Source organism: Carcharodon carcharias, chromosome 8 (genome assembly GCF_017639515.1).
Source record: "Carcharodon carcharias isolate sCarCar2 chromosome 8, sCarCar2.pri, whole genome shotgun sequence".
In the NCBI taxonomy this organism is placed as follows: Eukaryota; Metazoa; Chordata; class Chondrichthyes; order Lamniformes; family Lamnidae; genus Carcharodon; species Carcharodon carcharias.
In genome coordinates, this window is record NC_054474.1 from 102,149,693 (window position 1) to 102,177,587 (window position 27,895).

General features: G+C 46.1%; 1 protein-coding gene across 1 annotated transcript in view; it reads right to left on the reverse strand.

Moving 5' to 3' along the window:
• LOC121281476 (ran-binding protein 17-like) overlaps positions 1-27,895 on the reverse strand; it is a gene marked incomplete at its 5' end in the record, with an annotated part of 1,080,904 nt that overhangs the window by 316,213 nt on the left and 736,796 nt on the right. The window contains 2 exons of the mRNA XM_041194421.1: positions 659-873; positions 26,160-26,242. Coding sequence (XP_041050355.1) covers positions 659-873; positions 26,160-26,242 — 298 coding nt within the window. The remainder of the gene's footprint in view (positions 1-658; positions 874-26,159; positions 26,243-27,895) is intronic.

Here is a 27,895-nt window from a genome sequence, read left to right on the forward strand (position 1 = left end):
CTTCTGAACTAACCTCCCATGTGGGACTTTGTCAAAGGCCTTACTAAAGTCCATGTAGACAACATCCACAGCCTTTCCTTCATCTACTTTCTTGGTAACCTCCTCGAAAAACTCTACAAGGTTCGTTAAACACGACCTACCACTCATAAAGCCATGCTGACTATTCTTAATCAGCCCTTGGCTGTCCAAATAATTATATATCCGATCTCTCAGAATCTTGGTATCCATGGGATTTCAAAATTAAAACAGTTCAAATTATGGTCAATTTACATTTCAGGTATGCGACTCTCAATATACTTCAGCTTTCAGGTCCGTACTGTAGGTTGCCATAATAACACTGACTGTTACCGAGTTAAATAGATAACTTAAGCAGGTAAGCTCCATAAGAGCGACCTACAACATAATGGAGGTAACCCCATGCATCCAATGGCACTGAAGATCCAATTTCCCATTCTGAGAACTTGCATCAGGACCCAGCACAAGATGGGAAATTCAGCACAAAATTCTCTGAGGACCTGCAATGGAGCTAACATGGATGGGTCACACATTGAAAAAGAAAATGAGAAAGTGGCACCCATGGATTACAGGTCCTCTCTTCAGGTGCCCTGACCCATCAGATGACAAAGGTTTTCAGGTTCAAGGTTGTGTGATCACTTACCAGCAAATCACTGTGGCAGACTGACAACAGCATTTTTAGGAAGGCCTGCAGTGCATTGTCGAAGTGGCTATCCCCATATAAGTGGAAAACACCAAAACTGACATAATTCCCACAAAGAGCTGCCTTCAATGCACAAAAACAGATGGAGACGCCCTTGAGTTTCAGTGGATAAAGCTGATCCTTGGGGATATTCCCAAGGGTTAGGATCTGGTTACCTGTGCAGGAGGGGAAAAAAAGAACTTGTCAATGAAAAGAAGGGAACGTCAACAATACTTCAGCTTAAACTGTCTTGTCATCTTATTAACCCATTGCAGTTATGCCAAAGAGTAATAAATTACTCCGCCATCTGCACATCAGGCACACATTTCCTTAAAATATATCCTATAGATGTCTCTAAATACAAAGAGTGCCATTACTCAACAGCCAGAGCACATTTATTATACCAGCCATTATAGCTGCAAGCATAAACAAAATTCAATACTCCAAGCTGTCCTGAAATAAACATCCTGAATGTGAAAGCAGTCTTCAATCACATTCACTATGCAAACCATGATCAAACATTTCACAAACACATACACTGTCCATCCAATTATCAAATAATGTTCAAACACACATGCGGTTCACAAGCTTAGCAAACAACGTGCAAGCACACATACTGTAAACTCCAAACATGCAAACACACCATTCACAAGCAGATCCACAATCACATGCAATCCACCAAACTGTTCACAAGTCCCTGTCATAGACACTGTTGAACACAGTCCTAAAAGCAACCAATACAGTGCAACCCAAGCAAACTGTGTTGCTCCATTCATAGATGCAAGATATTAAATCAAGTGTATTACTAACATTATATAATGCTTAACAATGGAGGGATTTGGCTGCTGTGACAAAGTTCATAATATTGTATGTAAAGAATGATTCAAAATTGAGGGTGACTTAAAAGCAGTAAAATTGTTTAGTGATTCAAAAGCTATACTGAACTGTGAGATGAGTAGTTATGGTTCCGAACTATGAACCCAGAGATTGTGAATTCACGTTCCTCGAAGGCAAGTTGTGAAATTAAATCCAATAAATCTGACAAAGACCAGGGAAGCTAATATATTTTTGTGAAATCCCAATTATTTAATTCATGTTCATTGAGAAAGGAACAGACTACCCAAATGACGTGTGACTAGTCCCATGGTTGACAGGTTATGCCCTCATTGCAACTCGGGACGGGTACCACTTGCTAATGCTGCATGCATTCCAAGGACAAAATGAGAAAAGCTGCTTATACAGAGGGTAGGGTATTTTTTCTCCCTCTCTTCCTTGAGGGATTTTATTTCTTGGTACCACAGATGCCTGTCATTGCCGCCTGCACTACCACAATGGTTTGAATTTAAACAGCAGCATTAATGCAAAAAATAAGTCAAGGCATTTAACAGATAGCTGTGTCACAAACAAATTCTGCAGCCTTGGGATGAGCTTCTATATGTACACTGCCACATCTCCACTGCCTCTCCTGGCCCCTCACTGATTCTTAAACTATATGTCCAACATCCAGTCATGACAGAGCCACATTTTCTTCCAATTAAACACTGGAAAGACTGAAACCATAATCTTACATTGTCACTGCAACCTCTCTACCTTCACCATTCTATCCACTTAGCCGCGCACTGTCTCAGTTTAAATAGACTGTGTGTCCTTCTTGACCCCATGCTGAGCTTCCAAATCTTCTGCCACCATGTGAGTCTAATGCAAGCTGGAAAATTATGGGAGGAATTTTCCGTTCCCGCTGGCGTCGGGCATGTTCGGTGGCATGAGCGGACAATATGGCAAGCAGGCCAAAAATCAGTTTCACGACGTCGTGAAGCCAATTTGCAATCGTCCGCTTTGTCCGTCAGTGGCAGATTGTGTTTCCTGCTGTTGGAAACCTCATTGTAATACATCTGCGCATCATTATAAGGCCATCCCATCAGAATCATCCCCCAACGCTGGATCATCCACCCACACTGGTAGGAAAACACACTGGTGCAGAACACGGCACCTTGAACTTATGCCCCCTTGTGACTGACCCTTCAACTAAGGGGAAAAGTGTTCTTAAGTGCTGGTAAATGGGATTAGGTAGGTAGGTCAGGTGTTTCTCATGTGTCAGTGCAGACTCAATGGGCCTCTTCTGCACTATGATTCTGTGACAAGTGTGACATGCAGAATTCAGGACATACCGTCAGAGCCTTGCTCACATCGCAGACATCTGAGGAGCAGAAGAAGCTGGAGCCCGACAGCAACGGTATCCTGGAGGAAAGTCCATGGCATGCTGGGTGGATTCTCACAACATGGCTCCTCCATGAAGCAGCTCACGGACATTGTAAAGTCACCATTGAGGATTGCTCACAAGGGATGATGGTCAAGGGGGTGGAGAGGAAGGTTGAGCTGTGATTGCGAGAGGAGGGTGTACTGGAGGGGTGGGAGAGGAAGGTGTGTCAGTGAGGAGTGAGGTTGGGAGGGGGGGTAATGAAGTGTTAGAGGGGTGAGGTTGGGAGGCGGGGACAAAGGTGTAGGGCGGGTGTGGTGGAGGGGGGCACTACAAGGGAGGAGAGGTTAACGGGGGAGAAGATGGCAACTGGAGAGGTAGGTATATGGAGGGAGGAAGGTGTAAAGGAAAGAGTTCAGAGGGGGGAAGGAGTGCAGAGAGGGGAAGGAGTCCAGGCGGAGGAAGGAATCTGGGGGAGGAAGGAATGTGGAGAGGGAAAGGAGTCCAGGGGAAGAAAGGAGTAAGGGTGGAGGAAGGAGTCCAGAGAGGGGAAGAAGTAAGGGTGGAGGAAGACTTAAGGGTGGAGGAAGGAGTCGGGAAGAGGGAAGCGCTAAGGCTGGAGGAAGAAGCAAGGCTGGAGGAGGAAGTAAGAGTGTCTGAAGGAGGCAGGTAGGGGGAAGAAGTAAGGGTTGGAGTTGGAATAAGGCTGGGGGAAGGAGTAAAGCTAGAGGAAGAAGTAAGGGTGTTTGAAGGATTCAGGAAGGGGGAAGGAATGAGTCCAGAGAAAGAAGTGAGACTGGAGGATGGAGTCCAGAGAAGGAAAGGAGTAAGGATCGTGGAAGAAGTAAGAGTATCTGAAGAGGGGAAGGAATTCCAAGGAGGGGAAGGAGTCCAGAGGGGGGAAGGAGTCCGGAAGGGGGAAGGAGTCTGGATGGGGGAAGGCGACTGGAGGGGAGAGGGAGTTCGAAAGGGGGAAGGAGTGTGGAATGGGGAAGAAGTCCGGAGGGGGGAAGGAGTGCGGAAGGGGGAAGGATTCTGGAACAAGGGATGTCCAGGTGAAAGTCCAAGAGAGGGCTCTGTTTAGTCCATGACTGGCTCCCGAGGATGAGCGTAATACGAGTGAATGGTGAGAAAGACCGAGGGCAGAGTGAGGTGGTAGGGTGAGGGTGCGATGGTGTCAGTAGCAGGGATGGCAAGAGTGGTTGATGGAGACTCGGAGGCCGGCACAGACCCTAAGGGGTGGGAAGGAGAACAGGGAGGTTAATGTTGATGGGGGTGGGAGGTTCAGGAGGGAAGGGAACGTGCACGTTCAGCTGGACAACCCTAAAAGAAAAGGGTTGTAGCTGGTAGGTCATGGAGGAGAGGTGGAAGGTAATGCTATGGGGGGTCAACAGTGATGGGGGAAAGGACATGGGTGGACAGGGAAGGGGAAAGGATTGGGGAGCGCAGTAAAAACCGTAGCAGGACCATACTTGCCCAATTGGAAGTGAAAAGAGTTGTGGTGGGCATCAGGTGCTGCATGAGAATGTGATCAGTGGGTGGGCGGAGATGCAGGTCAACTCAGATGGTCAACCGAAACTGAACCCCAGCATGCAGCATTCAAAATGCTCAGGACACTGAGATGAGTGTGATTAGGGAAGGATCCATGTACGTGGGAGAGAGCTTGCACAAGGCACCAAAAGGCCCTGCCACACACACACTTCCCCCTCCAGAGTCACTCATGGGCCGGCTACGTGCATCTGAACGGCTAGTGAGGGGTTTGCAGTGGGAGGACCCGCAAAGCCTGTCAATGAAGCTGAAATACACCACTACATATTAGTCAGTGAAAGTGAATATGTTCCCAGATTGTAAAGTGACAAAACATGTTCACCCGTGCAACCAACTGCGATCAGAATTTCTTAACATTTGAACACCTTAGACTTCTAGTTGCTTCCCTGACATCTGTAGCAGGGGTTGAGACAATGGTTGGCTCTGTTGCCTCTGATGCCTTCAGCTTGGGTCCTCTGGCGAGCTAAGGCTTTGGGGCCCCGGCCTGCTCTGGTTGTCCTCTTCCGGGCCAGCTGCTCCCTGTGCAGTGACAGGGGACGCGATTGAGGTAGTCACAGGCAAAGGGGACTTGGAGGGAGCGGACAGCGTCTGAGATTCCTGAGTGGATGACCCAGGGGTTCCAGCTGCCACTCCTCCTCCCTTCAGGTGCCTGAGGGCCCCAACTTGACTCCTTGAGAGAAAAAAGTGCCTGGGGGGACATTGAGTTACCTCGTTTTCCTCTTGCATCGCCGCTGCAGGAATTCACTCATGGCTATCGCGATGGAGTGCAGGTCTGCACGCACTTCTGCATTCTGCTGCACCAGGGTCTCCATGGCGCATACCATCCTCCCCACAGAGACCTCCATACATGCACATTGGGCACCACTACATCAGAGAGCAGGTGGAACACTCCTCCGATGCGCATGCCACTTTGTTGAAGGCTTGCTGATGTTCCCCCGCCTTCTGCTGATTCTCCACGATGAGTTGGAAGGCTGAATCCAGAGGCTCGTCATCGGACTCGGACCTCACAGGTGCCTCTTTCCCAGTGCCAGGGAGCTCGGCTGAGCCTGCCGCCTCCTGCACGTGTCTGTGTGGTGACCACCAGATTGAGAACCCGAGCCTGCTCTAGATCTAGGTCCCACCGAGGTGTGTGTCTGCGCTGGTGGATGGTGTGGGTAAGCGCTGTGATGGGTCTTCCAGGCTGCTTATTTCCAGCTCTTCAAGAGAGAGATGTCCTCTTGGCTGGAGGGGAGGACATGGATGGAGCTGAGGGACTGGCTAGCTGAGAGCGTCAGTTGCTTGGCAGAGCTTCCTGTGAACCAAAGTAGAGACAATTAGTACTTGGCAGCAGAGTCAAAAAGCAGGAGAGAGAGCACTCACATTTGCATTGAGAGAGGGATGATGTGGTGCAGGATCATCACGTGGATGGTCGCCGCCAACCTCACCATCACTGCAGGCACATCCACATCCTCACCAGTCAGCACGATGGCACAAAGTAAGTGAGGGGCCTACCATGGGCCACTCCACCCCCATACTGGGACCTCTCCCTGCTGTTGTGAGAACATATGAACGAGGAGCAAAAGGAGGCCATTCAGCCCCTCGAGCCTGCTCCGCCATTTAACAAGATCATGGCTGATCGGATAGTAACCTGAAATCTACATCCCACCTACCCCTGAAAACCTATCACCCCCTCGCTTACCAGGAATCTATCTAACTCTGCCTTAAAAATATTCAAAGACTGCTTCCACCACCTTTTCAGGAAGAGAGTTCCAAAGACTCTCAATCCTCTGAGTGAAAAAAATTTCGCCTCATCGATGTTTTAAATGGGTGACCCCTTATTTTTAAACTGTGACCCCTAATTCTGGATTCACCCACAAGAGGAAATATCCTCTCCACACCCACGCTATCAAGACCCCTCAGGATCCTGCTTCTCTTGCATGGGAACAGATGGAGAGAGTGTGAGCAGGACACATGGCACAGCATGGAATGTTTGTGTGGTGAGCGGAGCCATGGATGGGATGAGGACGCAAGCTTGAGAGGATATGAGCCTGATGGAGATGTGAGGGTGTGTGAGAGAGTTAGTGGTGTTGTCCCTTGAGGTGTGAGATCCTGGTGGATATATTATGGGTTTGTGAGTGTGTGAGTTGAGAATGATGAGAAGAGTGATTTACCCTAACAGAATGGATGAGATCATTCATCTGTTGCAGCACTGGGTAGCTGGCCCCTTTTTCAGGGCATTGGTGCTGACCACCACTGCCACCATCTCCTATGCTGGATTGGTGATATTACTGTCCCTCCTGCGGCCAGAGCAAGGGTAGAGGACACCACAGCAAGCCTCTACTGTGTCCAAAAGGTGCCTGAGGGACGCGTCATTAAGTTGGGGGGATTGCAGTCTTCTTGCCTTTTGGGACCATGTCTTCTGTGCAGCAGCCCTGGGCTGGAAGCACTGAGAGGTGTGCGTGTGGCTACACTTTAAATATGGCGCTCAATGTGGTGAAGCAGCGAGATGATGGCGTGGCGGGTGAATGAGAATCCGATTGCCATTGAAATGGTGTGGTTCCCAGGAATGCATGATTAATGAGGTGGGATTGGAACAAGATGGCACAAAACCCTGCTATTATGGCTGGTGGGAAAAACATTATTTTTCCCACCCGCTACCGCACTTAGTGCAAATCTGGGATGATTCCGCCCAATGGCCAGTGCCTCTACAATTTCTACTCTTACTTCCCTCAGTATCCTTGGATGCATCACATCCAGTCCTGATGGCTTGTCAATTTTAATTATGGACAGCCTATCCAATATCTTCTCCTTATCAATTTTAAACACTTCAAGTGTCTGAAATACTTCCTCTTTCACCTTGAACCGGGCAGCATCTTCTTCCTTGGGTAAAGACAGGTGAAAAGTAGTAATTTAATACCTTAGCTATGACCCCTGTCTCCATGCGGAAATTCTCTTTTTAATCCCTAATTGGCCCCACTCCTTTACCATCCTTTTTCTATTTATATGTCTACAGAAGACTTTGGGATTTCCTTTTATGTTCACTGCCAGTCTCCTTTCATATTCTCTCTTTGCTTCTCTTATGTGCTTTGTCAATTCCCCTCTGAACTTCCTATATTCAGCCTGGTTCTTGGTTGTATTACCTATCGTGACATCTGTCATAAGCACATTTTTTCTTCTTCACCTTAACCTTTATCTTTTTTGTCATCCAGGAAGCTCTGGATTTGTTTACTCTACCTTTCCCCTTCATGGGAATATATCTTTACTGTGCCCAAACTATCTCTTCTTTAAATGCAGTCCATTGTTCAGTTAAAGTTTTGCTTGCCAAGCTTTGATTCCTATTTATCTGGGGCAGATCTGTTCTCACTCTACTGAAGTTGGCTTTCCCCCAGTTAATTATTCTTACTCTGGTTTGTTCCTTGTCCTTTTTCATAGCCAACCTAACCTTATGATACAATGATCACTATCCCATAAATGTTATCCTACTGATACCTCATCCGCTTGGCCCACTTCATTCCCAAAAATCAGGCCTAGCAGTGCCTCCTTTTTTGTTGAAGTGGAAACATACAGCTGTAGAAAATTTTCCTGAGCGCACTCTAGGAACTCTTTCCCCTGTCTGCCTATTACACTACTACTATCTCAGTCTACATTCAGATAACTAAAATCCCCACATGACCACTCCCATAATAATGAAAAATATATTCATTAACATCCTTCCCACTATTTGGTAGCCTATAGACCATGCCAAGCATTGTAATTTCATCTTTTTTGTTCCTTAGCTCTGGCCCAATAGACTCTGTTCTTGACTCCTCTGGGATTCCTCTTTCAACACTGTAGCAAAGTTCACTTTAATCATTACTGCCACCCTTCCCTCTTTCCTTCTATTCCTATCTTTCTTGAACACCTTGTATCCAGAAACATTTAATCCACAGTCCTGCCCTTCTTTGAGTTAGGTCTCTGTTATATCTACATCCATATGGCTATCTATGCTTGCAACTCACCAATCTTATTTACCACACTCCACACATTCACATGCATGCACAATAACGCTAATTTAGATTTTATTACCTTCCCCCTTACTCTGAACCCACCTAATAACTTACTATTTCATACTCTAGTGCCATCAGTCTCGCCCAGTATTCTGTGCACCTTGGTATTCCTCTCTAATTTGGCCTCCTGGTCCCACCCACACCCCTGCCAAGTTAGGTTAAACCCTCTCTAAAAGCACTAGCAAAATGCCTGCAAGGAGCTCGAATCTAAACAAATCTAAGACACTCCCTCCTGCCCTGTCTATCCACAAATTCATCTGCTTTATTCTCCTATTTCTATACACACTTGCATGTGGTACTAGGAGTAATCCAGAGATAACTACTTTTGAGATCCTGCTTGCTAATTTTGCTAGCTCCCTAAATTCTGACTGCAGGACCACATTCCTCTTTCTACCCATGTTATTGGTACTGATGTGGACTATGACTGCTGGCTGTACATCCTCCTTGTTCATGGTGTTCTGCAGCAGTTCGGTGACATCCTTGACCCTGGCACCAGGAATGCAACATACCATCTTGGATTCATGTCTGCAGCCACAGAAACGCCTGTCTGTTCTCTGAACTATAGAATCACCCATCAGTTTAACTCTTCCAGTTTTCTTCATGCCCCACTGTACAGCTGAGCCAACTGTGGTGCCATGTAAATGTTAACTCTGTTTCTCTCTCCACAGATAGTGCCAGACCTGCTGAGTATTTCCCGAATTTTCTGTTTTTATTGCAGATTTCCAGCATCTGGAGTATTCTGCTTTTCGATTCATGGTGCCATGGACTTGGCTGTGGCTGCACTTCCCAGATGAACCATCACATTCAACAACTGAATACTGGTTGGAGAGTGAGATGCACTCAAGGGATGCCTGCACTACCTGCCTGTTTCTCCATGACTGCCTGGTGGTCACTCATTCCCTTTCTCCTTGTATACTCTTAAGTTGCAGGGTGACCACATCTATAAACATGCTGTCCACAAAGCTCTCAACCTCACGGATGCACCGCAGAGACACCAGCTGCTGTTCAAGCTCTGAAACATAGAGCTTAAGCTACTGCAACCAATGACGCTTTCTACACAAATGGTTATCCAGGGCATGGGAAGCATCCAGGAGTTCCCACACAGCACAGAGTATTTAAATCAAGACCCTTCTGTCTTCCAAGTAGTGTCTCATGCGCTTGCTACAAAGGACATAGGTTAAAATTATGTCAACTTCACAACTTGACTTGGTGGAATTTGAACCCACGAGTTCAACATGTCCAGTACCAATAACAACAAGGGAATTGGGGGAGGTAGGGGGGAATAGAGGGAGCAAGTGTCTAGAGCTCAGTGCTCCAGCCAGCATGATTGTGAGGCGGTCTTGATGGGCCAGCTGGTCTTTTCTGCCCGTCATTTTCAAGTGTTTTGTATGCTCGCAGTAAGTTGTAAGTAGCTGCTCTGTTTTTAAGTGCTCGCCCAACAAGGTTCCATCAAGCATGCAGGGTTAAAAATGAGGGTTCGGAACTTGACAAGAAATGTGGATTTTGAGGAAGAGAGAGATGTGGATTGATAAATGAGTTCTGAAGCATTAGTCCAAGGTGGCTGAAGGCACAATTGCCAATGGTAGGGTAAAAGGTGGAGGGCATCTACACAAGGTCAAAAATGGAATGTTTGGGTAGGGTGTTACATAGGAAGAAGGTTGAGCTCTGGAATGATCTAAACTAAAGGATGAAAGTTTTAAATTGGAAGCAAATGTAGATCAGAGAATATGGATGTAGTCGTCAAACAGTACTTGGTCAGTTCAGAATGCAGGCAGAAGAATTTTGGATGAACTGAAGTTTACAGAGCATGGAGGATAGGGCACTGTAAGATCTGGAGCTGATAAAGGTCTCAATGAAAGATGAGATCTTGGACTTTATTAATAAGGTCAAAGAGTACAAAACCAAGAAAATTACAATAAATAAAAGCAAAATACTGCAATGTTGGAGACCTGAAATAAATCAGAAATTGCTGTAAAAACTCAGCAGGTCTGGCAGTGTCTATGGAGAGTGAAACAGAGTTACCCCAGTTCCAAAGAAGAGTCACACTGGACTCAAAACATTAACTTTGTTTCACTCCCCACAGATGCTGGCAGACCTGCTTAGTTTCTCCAGCAATTTTTGAGATTATGATAAACTTCTGTAAAACACTGTTTCACCCTGAGCTGGAGTATTGTTTCTAGTTCTGGGCACTACACTTTAGGAAGGATGTGGAGGAATTGGAAAGAGTGCAGAAAAGATTCATGAAAATGGTTCCAGGGATGAGGAACTTCAATTATATAGATAGATTGAAGATGCCGGGGATGTTCTTCTTGGAGTAGAGAAGGTTGTAAGGAGATTTGGTATAGGTATTCAAAATCATTAGGGGTTTGGACTGGTACATAGGGAGAAACTGTTCCCACTGGTGGGAGGATTGAGAGCCACAGGCCACCAATTTAAGCTAATTGGCTAAAAAAGCACTGGCGACATGAGGAAAAACATTTCATGCAGCAGGTGGTTGGGATCTGGAATGCACTGCCTGACAGTGTAGTGGAGACAGGTTCAATCAAGGCATTCAAGAGGGCATCGGATTATTACCTGAAAAGGAGGAATATGCAGAGCTACAGGGAGAAGGTGGCGAATGGCATGAGGTGAATTGCTCTGATAGAGAGCCAGCACAGATATGATGGGCTACATAGCGTCCTCCTGTGCTGTAACCATTCTGTGAAATAGGCAGTTTGGACTCGGACTATATCATTGAGGCCCGACTGTCATTTTAACCTCAGTGCTGCATGTTAATGGTATGTTAATTCTATTGTTAGGATACACAGATAAAGGATATTGTTTAATTAAGTACTTTGAGCACAAATAAATAGGAGATTCTCCTTTAAGGGGCTCTTTGTTTAACTGTTTTATTCATTAATTGTATTGGTTTCTTGAAAGAGTTTAAGTAGTGGATAGCTGGGACACTGGATGTGTAGGAGGAGATCTGTAAGGCTGAGCAAAGCCAATAAACACTTCGGATGAAGAAAAGCTCTGCCTTGGTTTCTGCTTCACCAAATGGCTTGGATCCTGTTAACACTGCAAAGGGAAACAACACCATATTAACCTGTGAAATCTAGAGCCAGAAAGGTAAACTTTAAAAAAATTGGTTTCCTTGTGGACCAGGAAAGCAGGATATTCTTTTAGGCCCCACAGGAAATCTTGGGCCTTTCCTATCCCAGTGCACCCACCCCATGATTATGAGCCAGCCCAGTTCCCCTCTTAAACACTAGTACCTCTGGGCTCCCAGTGACAGTCCTTTACCACCCACAATCCTGCTTTCCAGTTTTAGGCAGGAAATTCAACTGGGCCATGAGTCTGGCAAATTAAAACCCCCGGGTCTCACACTGTAATAGGCCGAACAGGGATATTAAAGGAAGTAGCTACAGAGATAGTGGGTGCACTGGCAGTAATCTTCCAAGAATCCTTAGATTCTGGAAAAGTCCCAGAGGATTGGAGAATAGCCAATGTAGCACCCTTATTCAAAAAGGGAGAGAGACAAAAAATGGGTAACTATAGGCCAGTTAGCTTGACATCTGTCATTGGGAAAATGTTGGAGTCTATTTTAAAGGATGTAATAACAAAGCATTTAGAAATACGTAATCTAATCAAGCAGAGTCAGCATGGCTTCATGAAGGGGAAATCATGCCTAACAAATTTATTAGAATTCTTTGAGGAGGTAATAAGCAGGATAGATAAAAGGGAACCAGTAGATGTAATATATTTGGATTTCCCAAAGGCGTTCGATAGGGTACCGTACATAAGGCTACTTAATAAGATAGGAGCCCATGGTGTTCGGGGTAGTATATTAGCATGGATAGAGGATTGGCTAACTAATAGAAGACAGAGAGTTGGGATAAGGGGGGCATTTTCAGGATGATAACCTGTGACTAGTGGAGTGTCACAGGGATCAGTGCTGGGGCCACAATTATTTACAATATATATTAATAACTTAGATGAGGGAAGTGAATATGCTATCGCCAAGTTTGCAGATGACACAAAATAGTTGGGGAGGCAAGTGGTGAGGATGACACAAGGAGTCTACACAGGAACGTGGACAGGTTAAGTGAGTGGGCAAAAATTTGGCAGATGGAATATAATGTGGGAAAATGTGAGGTTATGCACTTTGGCAGCAAGAATAGAGGAGCTGAATATTATTTAAATGGAGAAAGATTGCAGACAGCTGCAGCACAGAAGGATTTGAGAATCCTTGTGCGTGAATCCCAAAAAGCTAACATACAAGTTCAACAGGCAATAGGGAAGGCAAATGGAATGTTGGCCTTTATTTCAAACGGAATGGAGTATAAAAATAGAGAAGTCTTGTTAAAACTATACAAGGCACTAGTTAGGCCACACCTAGAATACTGTGAACAATTTTGGTCCTCTTATCTAAGGAAAGATATACTGGCATTTGAGGCAGTCCAGAGAAGGTTCACTAGGTTGATCCCAGGTATGGAGGGATTTTCTTATGAGGAGAGGTTGAGTAGATTGTACTCATTGGAGTTTAGAAGAATGAGAGGCGGCCTTACTGAAACATAAGATTCTAAGGGGTCTTGACAGGGTAGATGCTGAGAGGTTGCTTCTTCTTGTGGGATAGATTATAGGACCAGAGGGCATAATCTCAGAGTCAGAGGGCACTCAATTAAAACAGAGATGAAGAGGAATTTCTTCTCTCAGAGGGTAGTGAATCTGTGGAATTCTTTACCGCAGAGGGCTGTAGAGGCTGGCTTGTTAAGTGTATTCAAGGAGGAGACAGCAGATTTTTAATCAGTAAGGGAATCAAGGGTTATGGGGAAAAGGCAGGAAAGTGGAGTTGAGGATTATCAGATCAGCCATGATCTCATTGAATGGCAGAGCAGACTCAATGGGTCGAATGGCCTACTTCTGTTCTCACATCTTATGGTCTTATGGTGTTGACCTCAGTCCCTGCCCACAGAGCTCCCACTGGGGTTTAAAATCCAGTCTCTGCTCTTTCAGCTTGATGTCCTTTCTGCAGTAACTCTTTCGAGTACAAACCCGTTTCCATCTGTTCGTATTCAGATGAAGTGACATTGTTTCATAGTTTGCCATTGTGAGATTTGAACTCTTGATACTCTTTTTTGAGTAAACCTGTTTCCATCTGTTTCAGATGAAGTTACATTGTTTCATAGTTTGCCATTGTGAGATTTGAACTCTTGATCTTGGGGTTACAAACCCAGTACCATAACCACTTGGCTATTCAGTAAAATGAAGATGCTGTATGAATGCAAGTCGTTTTTGTGTAATGCATCACAGCTGAACCCAATCTGATATTTACTCTCAAACAGATCATCAATTCATTATGGGTTAGGAGCTAATTCCACAGCACTGGTTTGGACGGTCCGTTAAAAAATTTACAGTGTGATTGCAGAGAGTTTTCTAGATGAGTAAGCTCCTTCATTCTGGTGCAGTTAGTTTCAATATTCACACCAAACAACCACTGCTGAAAGCCTCATCATTCAACAACTCACATCAAAGGGTTGAAAGAAGAGTGTGTATGAGGAAAAAAGTGCAACATCAAAAGTTTTATTTTTAATACATACCTCACCATAGGTTTAAAAAGTCTGAGATATTGACAAAACCCTCATTGCACCACTAATGGTGTTGATCCTGAACCATGCAACATCATTCAAGTTACAGTTCTTGACCCTTATTAAACAGCAAAATCTCTTACAACTGCCAGCATCTCAAAAGCCAGAGTCACCGTGTGCTGTTTTAGATTCTTGGTTTCATAATTCAATTCACTAGAGGTCAGAAACTGGGTATTTTGAAGCAAATAGGTCACCTCCTGACTCCCATAATCTTCTCCACCACCTACAATATCAACTTATATTTCTATGGCATCTTTAATGAAATGTACTAAGATGCTTCAAAAGAGCATTATGTCACAAAGTATGACACCGAGCCACATAAGGAGAAATTTGAACAGATGGTCAAAAACGTGGTCAAAGAGATAGGTTTTAAGAAGTGCCTTAAAGCAGAAAAGCAAGGTAGAGAAGTAGAATTTCAGTGAAGGAATTCCAGAGCTTGGCGCCTAGGGAGCTTAAGTCGCTGCCACCAATGGTGGAGAAATTATACAGGTGCGGTGTCTAAAATCTGGCTATGCGAAAACTGATGATGTCCAAAAACCAGACACATTTTTAAGCTGCCATGCATGAATTTTAATTATTATTATATGAGTAAAATAACTTACCGGCTTGTTCAGCTAGGTGATGCATTGGCGCAGTGGTGCGCCAGCTACTTAAACACTCTGTGGGCCTGTCTTTTCCCACGTTCTAAGCGGTCCGAGCAACCCTCGACCTAGCCTGAAGCGCCCAACCCGACCCAGTCCAAAATGCTCTACCCGAAAACAAGCAAGGTTCAAACTCTGGGCATGGAGTTGGTCCCACGGTTGCTGGTTTTGAGACACTGTACCTGTAATTAGGAATGCCCAAGAGGCTAGAATTAGAAGTGCACAGATATCTCGGAGGGTTGTGGGGTTGGAGGAGATTACAGAGATAGGGAGGGGTGGGACCATGGAGGGATTTTAAAATGAAGATGTGAATTTTCAAATCAAGTTTCATGGCACAAGTCAAAGCCCATGCAATTCATGAGCTTATTGTGGACAAGTGCATCAAATTTATGGCCTTGATGGTAACCTGGCTGAGGGGGGGGAATGACACCTTCCCCTAACTGAGGACTCCCCACCTGGCTAGATCATTCACCATTCAGTTCTGAAGAGACCTGAAATGTTAACTCTCTTTCTCTCTCTCCAGATACTGCCCAAACTGAATATTTTCTGCTTTGAATTAATTAATATCCTTACCCAGATGGTCAATGTATTGGAGGGGCTCTAACAACCAAATCTCACTTTGGTTTGTCCCCCTACTTTTCTGGCACTTTCTCCTTCTTTCAGCACCTCACTTTACAAACATAGGAACATACAAATTTGGAGCAGGAGTAGGCTACTTGGCCCATCGAGCCTGCTTTGCTATTCAATAAGATCACGGTTAATCTGAATGTAACCTCAACTCCACATTCCTGCCTACCCCTGATAACCTTTGTTAATCAAGAATCTATCCAGCTCTGCCTTAAAAATATTCAGACTACTTCCACCGCCTTTTAAAGGACAGGGTTGCAAAGACTCACAACCCTCTGAGCAAAAAAAATTCTCCTCCTCTCTGTCATAAATGAGCAACCCTTTATTTTTAAACAGTGACCCCTAATTCTAGATTCTCCCACAGGAGGAAACATCCTCTCCACATCCACCCTGTCAAGACCCCTCAAGATCTTAAAGGTTTCAATTAAGTCACCTCTTACTCTTCTAAATTCCAGTGGATACAAGCCTAACATGTCCAGCCTTTCCTTATAAGGCAACCTGCCCATTCCTGGTATTAGTCTAGTAAACCTTCTCTGAACTGCTTCTAACGCATTTACATCTTTCTTTAAATAAGGAGACTAGTACTGTACACAGTACTCCAGATGTGGTCTCACCAATGCCCTGTACAACTGAAGCATAACCTCCCTACTTTTGTAATCAATTCCCCTCACAATAAATTATAACATTCTATTAGCTTTCCTAATTACTTGCTGTACCTGCATACTAGCCTTTTGTTATTCATGCACTAGGGCACCCAGGTCTCTCTGAATCTCAGAGCTCTGCAATTTCTCACCATTTAGATAATAAGCTTTTTTATTCTTCCTGCCAAAATGAATGATTTCACATTTGTCCACATTATACTCCATTTGCCAGATCTTTGCCCACTCATTTAACCTATATCTGTCACTTTGTAGCCTCCTTACATCCGCTTCACAATTTACATTCCTACCTATCTTTGTGCCATCAACAAATTTAGCAATCATACCTTTGGTCCCTTCATCCAAGTCACTTATATAAATTGTAAAACGTTAAGGCCCCAGCACTGATCCCTGTGGCACACCACTCATCATATCCTACCAACTAGAAAAAGACCTATTTATGCCAACTCTCTGCTTCCTGTTAGCTCGTCAATCTTCTATCCATGCCAATATTACCCCTTACACCATGAGCTTTTATTTTCTGCAATAACCTTATACCATCCTCTCACCTCTCAGCCAAGTAGAATGTCAATTTTCTTACCGAGATATCTTCACTGCTTTCCTCCCTCAGGTTCTGGAATGAGCAACTTCTCAACATCCGTAAAAACATAGAAACATTGAAAAGAGGAACAGCAGTAGGTCATTTGGCCCTTTGAGCCTGCTCTACCATTCAATATGATCATGGCTGATCTTCTATCTCAATGCCATACTCCCACTCTCTCCCCATACCCCTTGATGCCTTTAGAGTCTAGAAATCTATCTATTTACTTCTTAAATATATTCAGTGACTTGGCCTCCACAGCCCTCTGTGGTAGAGAATTCCACAAGTTCACTAGCCTCTGAGTGAAGAAGTTTCTCCTCACCTCATTCCTAAATGGCCCACCCCATATCCTGAAACAGTGGCCCATTGTTCTAGCGCACCCCCCTTCTCCCACCCACAGCCAGAGGAAACATCAACTCTGCATCCAGTCTGTCCAGCACTGTCAGAATTTTAGAAATTTCAATGAGGTCTCCTCTAACTCTTCTAAACTCCAGTGAATACAGGCCTAGTCCGTCCAATCTCTCCTCAGACGACAATCCTGCCATCCCAGTCTGGTGAACCTTCGTTGTACTCCCTCTATGGCAAGTATATCCTTTCTTCGGTAAGGAGACCAAAACTGCACACAATACTCCAGGGGTTCTCTCACCAAGGCCCTGTGTAGCTGCAGTAAAACATCCTTGCTCCTGTATTCAAGTCCTCTCGCAATGAAGGCCAACCATTTGCGTTCTTAACTGTTTGCTGCACATGCATGCTTGCTTTCAGTGATTCATGTACAAGGGCACCCAGGTCCCTTTGTACATCAACATTTCCCAGTCTATCACCATTTAAAAAATACTCTGCCATTCTGTTTTTCCTACTGAAGTGGATAACTTCACATTTATCCATGTTATACTGCATCTGTCATGTATTTGTCCACTCACTGTACTTGTTCTAAATCGTCTTGAAGCCTCTTAACATCCTCCTCACTGCTCACATTCCCACCAAGTTTTGTGTCATCAGTAAACTTGGAAATATTACATTTGGTTTCCTCATTCAAATCATTTTATATAAATTGTGAATTGCTGGTACCTGCGGTACCCACTAGACATTGCCTGTCACTCTGAAAAAGACCCATTTATTCCTACTCTCTGTTTCCCATCTGCTAACCAATTCTCAATCCATGCCAGTATATTACCCTCAATCTCATGTGCTTCATTTTGCACACTGACCTCTTATGTAGGACTTCATCAAAAGCTTTCTGAAATCCAAATACACCATATCCACTGGTCCTCCCTTATCTATTCTGCCAGTTACATCCTCAAAAAACTCCAGTCGATTTGTCAAACATGACTTCCCCTTCATAAATCCATATTGACTTTGTCTGATCCTGTTGATGTTTTCTAAGTGTCCTGTTATCACATTTTTTATAATAGACTAGCATTTCCCTACTACTGATATTTTGCTAACCAGTCTGTAATTCCGTGTTTCTCCCTCCTTCCTTGTTTAAATCGTGGGGATACATTTGCCACCCTCCAATCTAGCAGGGCTGTTCTAGAATCTACAGAATTTTCAAGATGGCAACCAACACATTTCCATGGCCACCTCCTTTAGTACCCTGGGATGTAGATTATCAGGCCCTGGGGATTTATCAGCTTTCAATCCCACTAATTTCTCCAGAACTATTTTTTTAGTAATACTAATTTCCTTCAATTCCTCCTTCTCATTAGACCCTTGTTTCCCTAGCTTTTCTGGAAAGTTATTTGTGTCTTCCTCCATGAAGACTGAACTAAAGTAGTTGTTTAATTTCTCTGCTCTGTGATCTAAGAAATGGGACTTGTCAGATCTCAGATGGAGCCCGATACCTCTGGAAGGATATACTGGCCTTGGAGGGCATTCAGTGCAGATTCATCACATATTGTGTGGGATTACAGGGTTAAATTATGAAAGCAGACTTGGTTTGTTTAACAAACCCTGAGTTTAGAAGTTTAGGGTTGATCTAATTGAAGATTTAAAATGATGAAAAGATTTAATTGGGTAGATCTGAAACAATCTAATTGAATGACGGAACAGATTTAGGGGCTAAATGATCTACTTTTGTTCTTGTGTTCCCATATAGTTTGCAGCACATAAACAGACCATTTAGCTCAACTGGTCTCTGACAGTGTTTATGTATGAGAACCCTCCCATCCTTCGCTTGTGTCCATCTACTCCTTTCTCCCTCAGGGCACGCTTTAAGCCTCCCTTTAAATGTGTTAATGCTTTCTTCTTCAAACATGTGTCAGTGAAATCCATGCTTTCATTACACTCAGCATAAAAGAATTCCTCCAAAATTCTTTATTTGATCGGTTAGTGGGTATCTTATATTGTGACCTAATCCTTTAACTATTTTCCTCGTTTAGATTTGAACCCAGGTCCCAAAAGTGAAAAGTCAATGTCTTATCTAGCAAATCGCATAGTTCTCCCCAATGATAATTTCTTAATTAACTGACTGCCATAAGGTCCCATGAAGTCAACCATTGCCCAGTGTCTTGTCCTGATGCCCATTCGCCATGTGTGGCTTGACTGGAAGTTAACATCAGCAGATTATCTGGCAGTGTGTGTGGGGCAAAGAGAGGCACAGCTTGATTTTGTTCTCCTCACTTTCCTGCAAGGTTCACTGGATAACTATTAGGAATTGTCGAAGGGCACTGAGACAAACTCTGGTTCTCCTAACCGCTACATTGGTTTAGCACAGACTTGGAATTGAGCCTGAGAACCAAGGGCTGACTTCTTACAAGAACACAAGAAACAGGAGCAGGAGTAGACCATACGATACCATTATGGCTGACCTTGGGTTTCAAATTCACATTCTGCATGCTCTCCATATCCCTTGATTCCCTGAAAGACCAAAAATCTGTGTAAAGCAGCCTTAAACATGTTAAACGATGGGGCATCCACAATCATCTGGGCTAGAGAATTCCAAAGGTTCACAACATTTGAGTGAAGTAATTTCTTGATCTCAGTCCTAAATGATTGGCCTTTTATCCTGAGACTGTTCCCCTTGTATTTTAGAATCCCTGACCAGCAGAAACAATCTCTCAGCTTCTACCCTATCAATTCCCTTCAGAATCTTGGATATTTTAATGAAATCGCTTCTCATTCCTCTAAACTCCAGAGAATAATAGACCCAATTGACTCAGCCTCTCATAGGCCAATCCTTTAACCCAGGGATCAATCTAGTGAACCTTTGCTGTACCATCTTCAATGAAAATATATCCTCCCTTAAATATGGAGACTACAATCGCACACAGTGGCCAGAATTTTACCTTCGGTGTGCGAGCGTGCGCCCAACATGTCGGAACGTTAAATGACGCGCAATGACGTTGGGCATGCGTCCCGATGTCACCACACACCGTCATGATATTTCATTCGGAGGGTGCGCATCGGAGTCGGCTGCGCGCCTGCTGATAATTAAAAGGCCTATTAAGGCCATTAAGAAGGTAATTAAGTTGAAGTTTATCTGCCCGTCCAAACGAACTGTTGGTGGGCAGGCAAAAAGGACAAGCTGCTTTTACCTTTTTTGGGAAACCTCATCCATGAGCGGGATGAAGTTTCCTAAAGCGATTACGAATTATGTAAAAACTTTCTTTTGAAATTAAAAACATGTCCCATCTCATGTGACATGAGAGAACATGTTTCATTGAATTTTTATTGTATTTATTAATTTTTTCAAAAAGCGCTGCAATCTCCCTGGGGTCAGCTCCGTGCATGCATGAACTGTGCTCCAGGCCCGCTCTCCCTCCTCCCCCTGCCCGCACAAGTCAGTGCTACTGCTCGCAATCCACGCAGTGTGGGCCTTAATTGGCCCGCCCACGTGAAACCACGGTATGGAGCAGGTTGTGGGCAGAGGTCGGCTTCCCGACCACCCCCACCTGCTCCCGCCAAGCCCGCCCGATGCGGGAAAAATTCAGGCCAGTATTTCAGATGTGGTGGCACCAATCCCTGTACAATTGTAGCAAGACTTATTTTATCCTGTACTCCAATCCCCTTGCAATAAAGGCTATCATGCCATTTCCCTTCCTAATCACTTGCTGCACCTGTGTGTTTTTTTCGTGTTCCTTGTAACTCTTGTTGAGTTAAAACAATTAAACTAAATTAACAAAATTAGGATAAATCAGGCACAGCCCCTAATTCAGGTCAGCTGTAAAACCAAGAACAAAGTTTAAAGGAACCTTACAAACTTTAAACCAAAATGTGATAAAAGGGGTCAATAAAACACCCCAGTCCCTGCGGTGCCCACCTAGCACGGAAGGCCTCGAGTGTGCCAGCAGACACTGCGTGCTCCCTCTCCAGGGACATCCGGCCGCGAACGTAGCCGCGGAAGAGGGACAAACAATCGGGCAGGACTCCCCCATCGATCGCCCGCTGCCTGGACCTGTTAATAGCCAACTTGGCCAGGCCCAGGAGCAGGTTCACGAGGGGATCCTCCTCCTTCCCGACCCACTTCCGCACCGGGTGTCCATAGATCAGGAGCGTGGGGCTGAAGTGCAAACAAAACATTAATAAAAGGTTTTTCAAGTAACTAAAAAGGGAGTGCTGCCTACCACACCCTATATATGCATGGTCCACGGACTCCACAAGACCGCAACAAGGGCATGTGTCCTGGGAGTCCGTGGACCTATGCATCCTACGATTATAGGGGACTGCTGCATGCAACACCCTCCAACCCAGGTCCCTGATAGAAAGGGGGAGGACACCTCCATAGAGGGCCTCCCATCGGGGGCCTCCGCCGCCAGACAGCAACAAGGCACCCCAGGGCGTGTCCGGGCGACGGACAAGGGCGAGAAAATGGAAGGTGTGCAGCAGCAGTCCATACAAAAAGCTCCTCCGCGCCGTGCCAAATGGCACAGAGGGCATGTCCCCGAGGCGGCTCATATTGTGGGGCGCCAGCACCCTAGGGAAGGTTCGGGGCTTGGGGCCAATGTGGAATTCTGTCCGAACAGGGGAACGCTCAGATGGAAGACCACCGCGCACCCGGGCCACCTTGAGACCCAAAATTACATCGGGTCCGATCACGACTGTTCTCAGGTCTTGGATGGCATCGGCTGCGACCTGGACACTCACAGATGCACGACACGCCAGCTCCTGCGGGAGCATCCAGCCCAGTCCTCCGCCACCCAGCACGTTCCCGATCCTGGTCACCCCTGCGGCCACAGCCCTCCTCTCCGCCAACCACTGAAAAGGACGGAGGGGCGGATTCCTGAGCAGCGGCTCTCTGACGATAGCCACTACTCCTGACGGGAGAGAGCTGCGTCGTGAGGCTACCATGTTCCAGACTTTGATCAGGTCCTGGTAAAAGACGGGCAACGCCTGTAAGGAGCCACCGAGGCCCCTCTGCTCTATAAACAGGAGCTGCACGTCATAGTTCAGGCCGTGCACCTGACGGAAAAATACGTCGTCAGGGCACACCATCTAGGAGGAGGCTCGACCTAAAGGTATCGCTGCAGGGTCTGAAGACAGAAAGTCGCCACCTGTGTGCATAGGCACACTAGCGCCTGACCACCCTCCCTAAGCGGGAGACTCAGAACCTCAGCAGCGACCCAGTGCAATCTTTTGTCCCAGAAGAAGTCAACTAACAATTTCTGGATTCTTGTGACAAAGTCCAGGGGAGGGGTCAAAGTGACCAGCCGATACCACAACATGGCGGCGATCAGCTGGTTTATGACCAGAACTCGACCCCGGTAAGACAGCACTCGGAGCAGTCCTGTCCAGCACCGCAGGCGAGCGGTGACTTTCGTCTCCAGTTCCTGCCAGTTCGCCGGCCAGGATTCCTCAGCAGGGCAGAGATGGACCCCCAGGTAGAGGAGGCTGGCCCTGCTCCAGGTGAAAGGCCTGAGCTCCTTGGGTAGGGGATCCATCTGCCACTGACCGACCAGGAGTCCAGAACATTTATCCCAGTTGATCCTGGCAGAAGAAGCGGCAGAGTAGACCTCCTGGCACTCGCGCATCCTCCGCAGGTCAGCCGGGTCACTAAACATTAGGAGCACGTCATCGGCATAAGCCGAAAGGACCACCCCGATGCCCGGCCCGCGCAGAACCAATCCCGACAACCTCCAGCAAGAAACATTTGGACGCTCTGCCGAGCGTTCCTGTCCAACTCTGGAGCCTTGAGAGCCTCGCGAGTGGACCAAAACACCAGCGGATAAGAACGCCACCGGTCCAAGGCCAACTGGATCCTGTCTCAGCGACCGCGATGACTCGCCAAAAAGTCCCGGAGTTCCCTTGGGGGGATGAGGGGGAGTCAGTGGAGGGCACCAGGGGATCCACCGCCTCACTAGAGAGCGACTCAGCGTAATCTCCAGCGCTCACCACCGACACCCCGTCCTCCTCCGGGTCATCGCCTCCAGCTTCCGACCCCTCCCCCGCATTGAGTATGGGGGCTGGCTTGGAGCTGCCAGCTGGCTCCACCTGTAACTCGATCCAACCCCCAGGATCAAGGCCAGAGGGGTCCTCTCTGGTCTCCTTTACCATTTTCGGGTCAGAGGGCGACGGCATGTCTGATGCCCGCTCTCCTCCTGGCACCGGGTCGTCCGGGGAGCTCAGGACAAGCTCCTGACCTAAAACTAGGACGCCCGGTGCCAAGGATTGGGAGGGAGCTGGAAGGCCTTCCTTCTCACCGCCACCCAATGACCCATTAAAATTTTTTAAGTTATGAAGGCTGCAGTCCCCCGACGAGCCAGAAGGTACCTCGGGGGTATTGAGTGTGTCCGAGTCGGGAACCACCTCGAGGGAGGGGCCCTGTTCAGGGGACTGCAGCAGGCTGGTAGGGGGAACAGTGGTGGGGGTAGGGGTTTTAGATTCCCCAGAGGGCAGGGCGAGGTTTTACTTGGTGGAGACGCCACCACCTCTGCATCAGGGGAAGGGACACACCCAACTTCTGCAGTTTGGGCGTCGCCCACTTCCTCCTCCGAAGGATGACGTCTCTTCCGGGTCAGGCTGGGGCCTAGGGAGACCTCCATCTCCGAGGCCCCCTCCTCCTTGTCCAGCCCTCCCGGACACTCCACCCTCTGGGGTTTGGATGTTTCCTTCCCCGGCTCGGGGTCCCGCGTCTTTTCCCCGCCAGCCCCGGGAGCACGCGCAGGGACGATGCCGGGCCCAGCACTCGGCGCCTTAGCGTCCATGGGCCCGGGAGCACACGCGGACACGACGCCGGGGCCGGATGATGTTTTTTCCCCCGAGCCGGTGCTTGCAGGTGTTTGGGGGGGTTGGGGCGTTTCAGGGGCTGCCTCCGTGTTGCGTGCCTTCCTCTGCACCTTCTTACGGCGCGGGGGCTCTCCCCCCGCCTCACCGGCAGCCGAGATGGCAGTGGCTGCCAGCGTCGCTTCCCCTTGCGGGGAGGGAGATGGAGTGGTGGCGGGGGGAGGAGGGGCCGTGCCAGCCGAGGCCGCTTGGGTGGGGCTCGTGGCCTTGGAGACAGGGCAGTTCTTCCTCACGTGCCCCGCCTCTTTACAAGCATGGCACCGCACGCCCTTCGCGGTCCAGAAGACCCGATAGGTGGTCCCCTCAAAATTAATAGAAAATGCCCCCTCCAGGCACTCCTCCCGGGCCAAGCGGACGAAAACCTGGCACCGGAAGGAGTAAACGTGGCGGAGGGCCGAGTCTTTGAGGCCGAGTGGGATCGGTGCAACCCCCAACCTGACCTCCCCCAGTTTATTAAGGTGGGGGAGGAGGAGCTCACTGGATAGAAAGGGCGGGACATTTGATACAATAATTCTCTGGGCGGTGACCTCAAGGGGATCCACCGCCAGAAAATTCCTGCCCACAGTGAGCCCCTTCTGGAGGGCGAGTTGCACCGCCCGCTCAGACCTCAAGAAAAATATGGCCTTCCCGTACATTTTAGAGGCCGCGACAATGGCTGAGGGGCCGACGACCCCAGCCATAGCCTTTACGCAGTTCTCTATTGTCATCCTAGGGTGAGCATAGCACTTCACCCCGAGGGCCCTCGTTAGGAGGCGGAATGGTGACAGAGCAGCGGGAGCAGCAGAAACCGCAGAAGCAGCCACCCCCGCATAAGTCTTTTTTGGAGGCCCTGCCATTGGTGACAAAACCGCCTCCACATTAGCCCTCGAGGGCCCGGCCACAGGCAATGGTGAACTGGCCTTTGGGCCAGAGCCACGCCCACCCTGGGAAGGATTGGCCATTTTTTAATGTTTTTTTTAAATATATATATATTATATATATTGTGTTTTTTTAAAAATATATATTTCCTCCCTAGGGAGGGGAGGGGGGAGAAAGGTTGGAATAACCTCCCCTCTTTTTGGCAGGAGAGGAGAGGAGGGAGAGGAGTAAAGGACAGGGAGGCACAGGAGGGAAGGAGGAAAAAGTCCAGGTGGGTGTCACCGATGATGGATGGAAGTTGGGTGGGGGCCTGATGGTCTTCTTGCAGGGGGAGGCGATGTCTTCACCAGCCACCGCTGGCCTTACCGGGAAAGGGCTGGGTGGGTGGGGGAAGGGTGGCAGAAAGTCGTGTTCCTTGTATGAGTACACCCAAGCCTCTCTTAATGAAACAACTGTGCTGTTTGTTAGAAGGATTCACAATATAATGTGAAAAGGTTATTTCAATTATTACAGTCCACCCTTGGAAAAAAATACTGTGCAATATATCCTAGTACAAATTTGCTGTTTCTGTTCAAAATTATTTTATTAATTCCTTCATTATATATATTCATATTCATTTAGTCTCTGTCCATCTGAAGTCTCATGTGCAAGCTTTCTGATTGGGTTGGTGTGGAAAACATAAAACATAATACAATGTGCAAAAATTCACCTGCCTTTCAGGCACCCTGGGAGTTCCTGAGTACAGCCTAACAACATACAAAATAATGCAATCCATAATTAAGATGGATAATGCTTGTCAGAATATTGTAGACCTCACTGCACTGCTGCTGCCCAGAAGGCCTCCACCGCTTATCTGGATTTCCTGTCTCTAATAGGCTTTGGTCCTTGCCTGCTGTTTGCTCCCTGTCATGTCTCTTCCTGTAATCCCACAACACACAGGTCCCATCACATTCATCGCTCGCTGCTTTCTTTGAACTACCCATTCCCACTGATGCTCGACTCCCATTCCTTGGCCTGCCAGCAAATCCATGTTGGATCTGCTACTGCATCTTTTAATGGGATACAGTTAGAACTTTCACATCAGGAAAAGGCCACCAAGTTTAACAAACCCATCACTTTTCCATAGATCAATCCCTTGTACCCATTGTCTCATCTGTCATTTGAAAATCTAATCTAGTTACATCTTGATCACATTTATATTTAGGTTTATATTCCTAGCTTTCATTATATTCCCTGGAAACTTCCAGAGTCAGCAATTTATTTGAACAACTACATTCTTTGGGTGTTTATGAGTGAGGTATCTGAATGAGATCTGTGGATGCACACACAGCCAGAGACACGCATACGGCTGTACAAAACACCCAAAACACATGCCTACACACAAGCATAGGCAGACACTCATGCACACATACTCACACGTGTGGACATTCATATGTCCACCAACACATATCACCCTGAGCACAGGAGCTCTGAATTTCATACCATAAGTAGAAATCATTTTGCTGGCTTCTCTGAATAGTAGAATTCCATTTGGTGACGATACTTCAAAATTCAACCTTTGTGACCTACAATATATAAATGACACAATCAAAAGATTGATGGTACAGTCGAATGAACATGCGCAAACATCTTCACACAAAAGGTGGGTGAAACATGGAACATGCAGGAATCAGTTAAGGAAGGATTAGGTGCAGCGACAGTGGGGTATTTTTGGATGATGGATTAAGATGGACTGAACAAACAGCCTCCTAGCAATCTTGTGAGGTTCTGTGAAATAGGCATTTAGGGGTTTTGGAGTCTAAGCCAACTGAACTGTTTTTATCACTTTAAAATGTATGGTTTCTCAAAAGAAAAGCCACTTTCGGTAAAACTAAGGGAAAACTTCATTCCATTCATTACATTTCATACAATAGATGTTTTAGGAGAATTTTCATAAATACTGTTTTGAGACAGTTCTGTGTACTGCTATTCTAGGGATACTGTTATCTCAATTGGAAGGATTAGCAGGCTCGAACTACACTGCCAGAGACCAAAATGCTCGTTACATTTTCATGTTAATGGAGCAATTTGAACATTAAACAATGAAGTTTAAGTACTTGTTCGGCAGAACTTGAGATCATGACATGATATCATTTCACACTGAGCTTGAGTAAAAAGTGTGAGTCTAAGATTGGTGTCTTAAACTTAAATAAAGGCAATTACAAAGGCGTAAGGACAGAATTGGCTAAAGTGAACTGAGAAAATAGATTAAAAGGTAGATAAGTAGAGAAACAGTGGCAGACAGCAAATATATATTCCATTGAGAAAGAAAGGCTCTATGAGAAGGATGCACCATCCATGACTAAGGAAGTTAAGGATAGTATCAAAATGAAAGGAAAAGTATACAATACCGCAAGGTTAGTGGTAAGTTGGGCAGGTTTTAGAAAATAAGGAGGGAGAAATTAGACAATGAGAGAAAGCTAGCTAGAAATATAAAAACCGGCAGTAAGAGTTTCTACATGTATTTAAAAAGGAAACGCGTAACTAAAGTTGGTCCCTTAGAGGGTGAGAATGGGAAATTAATAATGGGAAACAAGGGAATGGCAGAAGTGTTGAACAGCTATTTTGTGCCTATCTTCACTGTGGAAAAAACAAAAATACATCAAGAATACTTGAAAATCAAAAGGTAAAAGGGAGGGAGCAACTAAAGGCAATTACAATCACTAGATGAAATGTACTAATCAAACTATTAGAATTAGAGGCTGACAAATCCCCTGGACCTGATGGTTTTCATCCTGGAGTCTTAAAATAAGTGACTGGAGAAATAGTAGATGCATTGGTTGTGAACTTCCAAAATTCCATAGATTCTAGAAAGGTCCCAGCAGAATGGAAAATTGCTAACGTACTGCCTCTATTCAAGAAAGGAGGGAAACAGAAAGCAGGGAACTAGAGGCCAGGTAAGCCTAACATCTGTCAAATGGAAGAATCCATTATTAAGGAGGTAAGAGCAGAACATTTAGAAAATCAGAATACGATCAGCCAGAGTCAGCATGCTGTTGTGCAAGTGAAATCACATTTGACTAATTTATTGAAGTTCTTTGAGGAAGTAACAAATAAGGTGGATAAAAAATAATCTGTAGATGTTCGTACTTGGATTTTCAAAAGGCATTCGACAAGGTGCCACATTAGAGGTTACTACATAAAATAAGAGCTCATGGCGTGGGGGTAACATATTAGCA